At 41.4% G+C, this 9,728-nt stretch overlaps 1 protein-coding gene across 1 annotated transcript; it reads right to left on the bottom strand.

Moving 5' to 3' along the window:
* Positions 1 to 797: 797 nt before the first annotated feature.
* On the bottom strand, positions 798 to 7,916 carry LOC125444045 (vomeronasal type-2 receptor 26-like). Its single transcript, XM_048516483.1, has 5 exons — positions 7,879 to 7,916; positions 4,618 to 5,863; positions 4,036 to 4,140; positions 3,249 to 3,375; positions 798 to 1,699 (listed from the first exon to the last, which is right to left on the bottom strand). The coding sequence occupies exons 1-5, from the start codon at positions 7,914 to 7,916 to the stop codon at positions 798 to 800; spliced, it is 2,418 nt and encodes an 805-aa protein (XP_048372440.1).
* Positions 7,917 to 9,728: the final 1,812 nt, after the last annotated feature.

Below are 9,728 nucleotides of genomic sequence, written 5' to 3'. Positions count from 1 at the left end.
GGCAATGGCTATCTGCTCCTGGTGGCGCTTTTCCACAAAAGCAGATCATGCTCACAAATATTTGATAGTGCTTTAGCGTGCTCACTTGTAGGTTAGTTATCTCTTTAGAGTAGGGTCTCTGTCTATCTACCTTTCACCTCGAACAATGCCTGTGATCCGAATTTATTTGAAATAAATGTAAGTTTTCCTTTTTTGGCATGTATTTGTTTGGAAGAGCTTCTTTCACTGTACATACAAACAGGACTAGGCTGATCCATATTCAATTAACTCCAGTATTGCCACCCCTATGAACTTTGGATGGCCTTTGCAATGGCAGCGGTCTACTTTGAGAGCTCTTCACCCCTTTTGGAAGGGTGACGCTCTCCTGCTGAGACTCTCTGCTCACCCGGGGACAGGAACATTCTCTTACATAGGGGAGGGGAAATGGTTCCCCTTCTACCTCAGCAATCACTTTCCCCAGAGAAGAACCAATCAGCACGAGCTGAGAAATGGCGGTTCCCTGGACAGTGTTCTTGACAATCTTGGAGACAATCTTTACACAGCTTCTCCACTGCATCCCAGACTTCCTGTGACTCTGAGGGGAAATTATTATTTCCTGAATCTCTACCATATAGAACCTTTCTGAGTGCTGAGCAAGGGATAGGCAATTTTTAAAAGTGATTAAAAGATAAGTCTATCAATAGCTACTAGACTGGTGTGATCCAGGAGAGCTTTTCTTAAGTTCTGTTCTCTTATGCTCTTGTTTCATTAATTTGTCTATAATTTCAAGGGAGTATGCAGAAGCAAATGTGCATTATTTATTTATTGGTCCTCAGCAGCTGCTTCTTATTGTTCAGTTCAGGCCTCAGCATAATAACATAGCATTTTGGAGAAAATATACACCCCAGTAAACCAGCCCCAGAGGCCAAGATGGAGAAGATCTCCACTGCCACCATGTCTTTCCCTCTAGTGCTCAAGTAAGTTGGAACGAAGGACAGCCAAACGCTGCAAAAAACCAGCATGCTGAAGGAGATAAACTTGGCTTCATTGAAGCTGTCAGGCAACTTCCTGGCTGGGAAAGCTACTGTGAAGGTGACAATGGACAGGAATCCCATATAGCCCAGGACCATATAAAACATGGTAGCCGAGCCCTCATTACATCCCAGTATGATTTGCCCATAGACTGAGTGCATGTCTTTATCAGGGAATGGAGGGGAGGTACTTAGCCAAAGACCACAAATACTTGACTGAAGAAAGGAACAAACAAGAACAATGAAACTGGCCATTCTTTTCCCCACCCATTTCCTCATCCGAGACTCTGGCTTGGTAGCCATGAAGGCCACGACCACAATGATGGTTTTGGCCAGTACAGAGGAAAGAGCCACAGAGAAGAAGATGCCAAAAGCTGTTTGTCGGAGAAGACAGGGCACCTTTCCAGGCTTCCCAATAAAGGCTAAGGAACAGAGGAAACAAAGCAGGAGAGAGGTAAGGAGAATGTAAGTGAGGCTCAGGTTGTTGGCTTTGACGATGGGGGTGTCCTGGTATTTTATAAAAGTTGCAAGCACCAAAGCTGTCAGCAGAGAAAAAGAAATAGCCAACGTAGCTAGGACAATGCCCAGGGGTTCTTTGTAGGAGAGATAGCTTATAATGCTGGGAATGCATTCATTTTGCTTGTTGTTGGGATAATTGCCATCTGGACATTTGACACAGGCATCCATGTCTGGAAAAAAAGAGAGGAGAAAATGCATAAAAATTTCAAGAACTACTTTTCTGGAAAGTTTTCTGAGGCCGCTTCTGCCGCGACCTCGGTGCATTACGCCGTGAGTTCGCCCGGCATGGGGCGATAATGACGCATGAAGCGGGCCGGGCAAACATGAGCGACGGCAGCTCCACCGCGAACCGCCTGGTCCCCTCCTCCCACTTACCGTGTCCTCCTTGTATGCGCCTGCGGCGTCGCCCAGCCCATACGCTGCCCTCCGACCCCTGGAGGCCGGAGGGGCAGTGTCAGGCGAGACTTCGGCACCCGCGAAACATTAAGCGGCTACCGGTAAAATGAAGGACCAGCGTCTTCTTGGCAGCGGTTAAGCACAGCATGCAGAAGAGCGCTCCCTCCCCAACAACCCTTTAAAAGGGTTGTTGTTTAGAAGCGACCTGAGGCAGCCCTGGGGAAGCGCATTCAGATGCGCCGCTGCTCGCGTTGCGGCTTAGCGGCGTATCTTTGAAACGGCGGCCTGGGGGCGGCGTTTTTACCGCCCCCAGGCCGTCGTATATGGGCCGTGCAGAAACGGCCTGAGTATTCTTTTTGACTTCCCACTCATCCTTTGATACACTTCTCAAATTCTTCTTCTCCTTGCTTTCCTGTTAGTTTTCATAGTGTAAAAAGACTCTGCAACCTATTCCTGACATTATGTATTCATCACTATCAAGTAACATGTATATATTTCAAAAGCAGGGATGATAAATATATTATAATGTAGGAATAAATGCAAAATATCCCTTTCCTTAGAAATCATGAATAAAAGGTCAAAAGCATTCCAATAATTGTGTTCCTCAGTGGTCACAAAATATTATTTGAAAATTGAGAAGGCTTTAAATTTTGCTATGTATACTATGTGGGCTTTTAATTTTCACTACGAATATTATGTCGTTTTAACTGATTGCAGCTTTTTAAATGTTAGCCACCCTGAGTCTTACAATAAACTGCCTCAGGTGGGATATACATCTGATTAAAAATGAAATAAAATATAACCAATGGGGATAAACTGTCATAAATATTTGGCAAAGGCAAACCACCTTTGAAATGTTCTTGCATGGAAAACTTCATGAGGAGGCACCCTAAGTCAACTGAAATGTGATGGCACTGTCCACCATTCACCATGTTAACCTGTAGGGATTCTGTAAGAGAGTTTATTCCTCCTACATTTTCTAGGGTATTGGATAAGCTATTGATTTAGTCTGCCACGATGACCAGAGATTGAAGTCCTGAGTAGTGGCATCAATAAGCCCTGGCTACCAAAACGTACTATTTTGTGGGTATGACATTGCTGTTATTGGCAAGTGTTTTATTCCTGTTCAGTTTTCAGTCTATTGTGCACTATGCCTCAATGGCGTAGCACCCACTGGGCAGGGTGGTGGTGACATCCAGGGGCATGGCTGGGGTGTGGCCAGGCGTTCCAGGGTGGTGCTGGGCGGTGCCGCAGCAGGGGTGCAGGGCGCATGCACGCCCCGGGTTCAGTTCCCCCTTGCTCTGCCCCTACTGTGCCTTTTACCTTTCTGCTCAGCAATCATCCCTGCTGGGCACAGGGCACAATCATAGCAGCAAAATTTCTCCCCCTCGATCTTTATCTTGCTGTGTCCTGGATGGCAGCTGTCATTGCACACGGAAATGGGCTGCACCTGTCCACCAACCAAAAAATGGGATAAGCATCAGTGATATGTAGAGCGGAAATGGTTTGTTTCATAAAATGTAGATTAAGTTCACATATAATGTGAAGAGCTGGTCTCAATCACTGCAGCAAATAACAGTAAGAGTGGCCTTTGCTGTTTTCCTATGGAATACACATAAGCATCAAGCCAGATAACAAAGATGGTCCAGAGCAGACCCCATCTGTTTATGAATGAATAAAGAGACTATGTTTCACTTTTTGCTGAAACGTAGCACCAAGATTTGTTCTGAAATAGTATACAGATTTTTAATGGCAAAAGGTAGTCATACAATACGGAAAAAAATTATTGAGATTTTTTTTTTGTTTCAAAAGAGGAACCCATGAAGTAAAAAGATTACTAAGATGGTTAGGATATAATTGTAAGAAACTAATGAAAGAAGCTGTCATTTGAGAATTCGGAGTCTGATCCAAAGCAGGTCTCATGAGCCTCATTTGGCAGTATGAGGTCCCACAATGTGTGAAAGATTCGCCTGCTTCTATGCCTTACCTGGTTAAAGCTTGTGTGCCAGACAATTTGATCAGCACAAAGGGTTAACTCTTGGCCTGGAGATGCCCAGGGATCCAGTCTTCCCACCTTGACTCTTGTGAAAGAGCTATTTGGGAAAGTTACCCAGTTGGTTACATCAAAAACAGTAACCAATTCTTTATTTTCATTAAACCGCACCATTTCTCCAACACTGTTATTGAACTGGATGCTCCTTAGAAAGTGGTGGACCTACATTAAAAGAGAAAATGAAACAAAGGATTACAAGATATAGAAAGCGCAGTTGTTTTACCCTGTAGCAGTTGTTTTACCCTGTCAAACTCAGGATCATATTACTGCACAGTTTTATCTGTATTTTCTCTTGATGCCTAATAAAGGTCTTTGAATTTGATAAAGAAAACATTAGTGTGAATTTCTCACACTCCTTTTTTGTCTAGATCTAAGATTACTTTGAGTTCTCGCAATGTTATGATAGTTGCTTGATTGAACAATGTTATTTTCCTCTATTTGACTTTAGATTCCTGGGAACTTAGGGGAAGAAACTCTTTTGCTATTATGCTGCATGACTTATACTACATAAGCATTGGTTAACCAGAAGTTAGTCCCCGTGTCATGGATGGCACAGGTGTCTTGAGCAAGTGATCATGTATGTTCAGGTAGTGTGCTGCTCACTTTCAAAACAGTGTGATACTTGGCATTTAAAATTACCTGCCATGGCTGCACATTCCAGAATTCCATCCTCCATCCTTCTATCAGTTTTCTGGGGTTGGCTCTCAAGATGTACATGGCATGCAAAGCACGTGCCACAGCATGAACCGCATTGTAGATGTTATAGCTCTGGCCGGACATGCTCATTTCAAACAGAATCCCAGGAAGACTTTCCAGACTCTCTTTCCCAGTGCAGGGTTCGTGCTCATGTTCATCAGCATGTTTCAATGTACAGCCAAATGCCTCCTCCCAGAAGCTCCGGATAAAATCATCACCTTTAGCCCAGGAAGGGTTTATTGTTTGGAGGAATTTAGTGAATCTTGGTGGGTTATTGGAGTGAATTGTGAAGGAAATGGCCCCATGAAAGACTTGTGTATCCCAAATCCTTTGAAGGGTCCATGATTCAAAGGTCCATTGAGATGTAGTGATCCACACTTTACCTGGAAAAAGTGATAAAGCTCCTTCCGCTTCGAACACCAGCATTCTCAAGGCATGCATGGATGTCGGTGTCCCATATGCTACATATACATTGGCTTTGCTTTTCACAAGAACTGTGTATTTGTCAAGGAGTTCTGAAATCCTGTTTATCAAATCACCCGTATAAGTCCGTTTTGGGGTTCTTAGTGTGAAGTCACAACAGATTCTGTTCTGGTAAAGTAAGGGCATCAGTATCTGCAAAAACCTATCTCCATTCTCATCATCCACAGCAAAGAGGCCTATCCATGTCCAATTAAAGTGATGAAGTAAGCGGACGACCCCCATGTACTGAAATATATCATCTGGGACCATCTTGTAAATATAAGGAAACAGCGTTTTGTCCTTTTGCGCAGGAGAAGCGGATCCATATGTGAACTGAAAAAATATATAGGGATTTTTCAAGCAAGTTGAAAGGTACTGTGAAACTGTATGAATCAGTTCTAAAACCTCAACCAGCCCATTCCCCTGGCCTACCTGTGGCATCTTATAGCTGGCTAAGATGGTAGCCATATTGGCAGACATTTCAGTGACTCGGGCTCCAATGACAGATATAAGATTTTTCTGGGTTTCATATTTAAAATTGGGTATAAATCTGTAGTGATTGGGAAAGAGATCCAGGGTGGCCTTATAGGTCATGCTTCCAAAGCTGTAACCATTGAGGAGTATGCGAAAACCCAAAGTGATATTTGGTAAGATTTGGTTGTTTTCATTGAGCTCTTTTACAGCAAATGCCAAGGCCAAAATATCCTGGTAGTGCTTTATAAACGAACTGCAATGAGAATGACAGGTTAGTTAAACCAAACAAAAATTCATTTTCCCTTTCTTAGACCAGCAGTGACTTAACCTTTTTTTTACGTTCTATGGAAATCTTTTAAAATAATTTTATTGTAATCTTCTAATAAAGGCAGATTTTGCATGGGCCAAAAACAGTGGTGTGAAAACGGTGTAAACCCTTTTGCACCGCTTTAAACCCTTTTACACTGTTTTCACACCATTTTCAAGCTGCTGTTTTTGGTCCATGCGGGATCTGCTATTAAAAGAACAACAAATGCTTATGAATGACTGGAATCCATGAACGATAAAGACAAACACGCTGAGAAGACAGAATAATGATGTGCCAAGGTTGAGCATAAAAATTATTCATAAAAATTGCAAACTCCAGGGAATATTTTTTAAAAATCAATCAGTTCAATATGGAATTATATGCATTGGCTGTGAAACATGCATATTCCCACACCCCTGGTCTGCCTGTATTATCTTTTAGCTTCCTGAAATGGTAGCTATATCGGCATATGCTTCCGTAATTCGGGCTCCAATGACAGATATAAGATTTTTCTGGGTATCATATTTAAAATTGGGGATAAATGAATGGCACATGAAAAATAGCTCCAGGGTGACCTTTAAGGTCATGCTTCTAAGGTAGAAACCATTGAGGAGTATGCAGAAACCCAAAGTAATATTTGGTTAAATTTGGCCTATCTCATTGACTTCTTTTACAATAAATGCCATGGCCACAATGTTCTGCTTTGGCAAAGAACTGCAATGTGAATTGGGTAAACCAAACAAAATGCATTTCCCCCCATCCCTATAAGAGCTGTGAATTAGCGTTTTTTTTGGTCTATATTCTCTGCAAATTTTTAAAAAGAATTTTATTTTAATATAGTAAAGAATGAGCAACAAATGCTTGTGAATTACTATATCCGTGATACACATGCTTGGCTTCAAGTCATATACATGTGCCTTAAGATAAATTATATAGCCTCTTCTCTAACATCATTAATTTTCCTTGATAATTTCTACTCAAGCTGGCAGAGGAAAATAGAAGAAAAGTTGATCCACCTTGGTCTCTCCAGCAAAGATCTATTTGAGTTTGAACTTCAACAAGCCAGAGGAATAATCAAAGAATAACTGTGTGATATCTCACTACAAATAGATGGAGCACACTTCATCCTACTTTTGTGGCAGGAAAATTATATACAAACTCTGCTCCAGCAAAATATATGTACTCTTTAGAATATTCAAAACACCGTAGAGCATTCTCTCTTGCTCAATTTAATGCACTTTCAGCTCTAATTTAAGGAAGATATATTCACACTCTGAATGCACACCATTTATGCCCATGCCAGTCTGGTGCAGTAGAAAACAGAGCATGTGCTCCTACACTGACTTCTAACAGGACATCTGAATTTGATAAATCTCTGCAACATTAATTAATTAGCTAGATGGAACAGATCATTTCTATTCATTGCTACTTCTTGACGATATGCACAATTAAATTACATGCAAAGTAGCAAGATTCTGTGCACTTGCTTGTTTGATAAGACAGCGAAACATCGGCTAGGCTTAACAAGCAATTTTATTATTTTGCATTTTATTATTTAACTTGCAATATTTTAAATGAATTATTGTTTCATGAGAATAAGTCTTGCTCGACAGATCTGCTATTTTTGTTTACAGATCTCTGATTGTAATAAAGGACTTTCTTCCTCCATAAGTGGTTTTAAAGAATTAATCTTTTTCTTGATTCTGTAAAAAGCTTAACTTCCTCATTTCTGCACATTAAACAGCAGTTACTGTTGCAAAATTATGTTCAAATGCACAGTGAAGCACTATAGCAATCATTTGCAACTGGATTTTTCTGTGTGGGCAAGAGACCCCAATGGTTGAATAACTTGTCTAATGCACTGATGGGACAATATCAACAATGTGTTGAGGGAGAACAACACTACAACTTCTGTCAGTAGCTATAAGGTCTAAACATAGAAAAAAGAAGCAATTCCTTACAGAGGTTTATGAATCCGCTTCAGTGCAGGTTGCTCCATGAACGAGGGAGAGTCATGAAAGAAGAACATGTGGCTGACCATTTCACCAAACATAAGGTCACCATCTTGATAAAATCCATGAGAAATAGGAAGGGGGTCATCAGGAACCGTGCAACTAATGGAAAGTTTCTTGGATAGAGTAGGAAACAGCACTCCAAGTGGCAACATCACTGTTAGCCCCAACCACAAAATAAAATTTGTCCTTAAGGTGCACATCCTCAGGATTCCATCTGTGGGTTAAGAGACATTTGAACGGTTTTGTTTTGAACTCTGGAAACAACTAGGAAATACAGCCTCAATATAAAAGGGGCAAAGAATGAAAAAAACAACAACAGATTTATAGACCCTGCCTATCCGTACATTTTGCTTACCATTATATTGGATTCATATAGAACAGTGGTTCTCAACCTTCCTAATGCCGTGACCCTTTAATGCAGTTACTCATGTTGTGGTGACCCCCAACCCTAACATTTATCCATTTTACAGATGGAGAACACTGATGCAGAGAGTCTTAGGCGACCCCTGTGAAAGGGTCATTCGACCCACAGGTTGAGAACCGCTAGTATAGAATCATTCAAGTATGTTTATTGTTGGTCTGTTTAAGTCTGTGAAAAAAAGTTGGGTATAAAAAAGGAATTGTTAATTTTGTCAGATGGTTGCGGAGATTATCATGTAACATGGAGATTATCATGTAACAGGGAGCAGCAGTGGCGTAGTGGCTAAGAGCAGTGGCTAAGAGCAGGTGCACTCTGATCTGGAGGAACCGGGTTTGATTCCCAGCTCTGCCGCTTGAGTTGTGGAGGCTTATCTGGGGAATTCAGATTAGCCTGTGCACTCCCACACACGCCAGCTGGGTGACCTTGGGCTAGTCACAGCTTCTCGGAGCTCTCTCAGTCCCACCCACCTCACAGGGTGTTTGTTGTGAGGGGGGAAGGGCAAGGTGATTGTAAGCCCCTTTGAGTCTCCTACAGGAGAGAAAGGGGGGATATAAATCCAAACTCTTCTTCTTCTTCTTCTAACATTGGGTTGCCTTCTGATGAGACATCACTTGTCACAATAAAACCTGAATGTTATTCTCCAGACATACATTGATGTAGGTTGTCCATATACTAAATATACCGTGGTTTTGCTATCCATGAGAATTGAATATTTGCCCAACATTGTATAAAGCAGTTCTACCAAATCATTCGTATAAATGCGTTTGGGGTTTTTTAATGTAAAGTCATAGCAGATTCTGTTCTGGGAAAACAGGGACATCAGTGACTCCAAAAACCTGTCCATTTTGTCATCATCCATAGCAAAGAGGCCTATCCATGACCAGTTAAAGTGATAAAGTAACCAAACAGTTTCCATGTACTGACAGGACTCAGTGGGGACCATCTCATACATGGAAGGAAAAAAGCATTTGGCCACCTTGCAGTGGTGAAAATGATTCATAAGCAAACTGAAAGGAACTGTATAAATTTATTTTAGATAGATGATTTATTTAGTGTGCCTTTCTCAGTGACTCGTGGTATATTACACAGTGTAAGTCAATACAATCAACAGAATGGGATCTTCAGAAAGCAGTATAATAACATCAGGGTTACAGGAGATCTGACACTGAATCAAAATCTGAAGGAAAGTTGAAACAAAATTAAAACCAAGCATAAGTATTCACATGACACGTTAAGCAATGCAGAAATGACACAAGTCAGATAATCGGGCGTTTTCGCACACACTTTTTATTCTAGAATAAAAGCAAACCGCATTAATTCCTGACCTTTTTGATGCAGTTTCGTCGCTCGATGGCATTCACACATGGCCAGGTAG

This window comes from Sphaerodactylus townsendi, linkage group LG15, assembly GCF_021028975.2.
Source record: "Sphaerodactylus townsendi isolate TG3544 linkage group LG15, MPM_Stown_v2.3, whole genome shotgun sequence".
In the NCBI taxonomy this organism is placed as follows: domain Eukaryota; kingdom Metazoa; phylum Chordata; class Lepidosauria; order Squamata; family Sphaerodactylidae; genus Sphaerodactylus; species Sphaerodactylus townsendi.
Note: the sequence above shows the minus strand (reverse complement) of the source record. Positions and strands in the feature narration are given on the sequence as shown.

Excerpts from the sequence above, each read along its gene's own strand:
- LOC125444045 (XM_048516483.1), bottom strand. The coding sequence starts at position 7,916 with ATGGAGCAACCTGCACTGAAGCGGATTCATAAACCTCT. Across the intron at positions 4,141-4,617 it reads GGAATGTGCAGCCATGGCAG|GTCCACCACTTTCTAAGGAG; the intron begins GTAATTTTAAAT and ends CTTTTAATGTAG. Across the intron at positions 1,700-3,248 it reads GATGATTGCTGAGCAGAAAG|ACATGGATGCCTGTGTCAAA; the intron begins GTAAAAGGCACA and ends CTTTTTTTCCAG.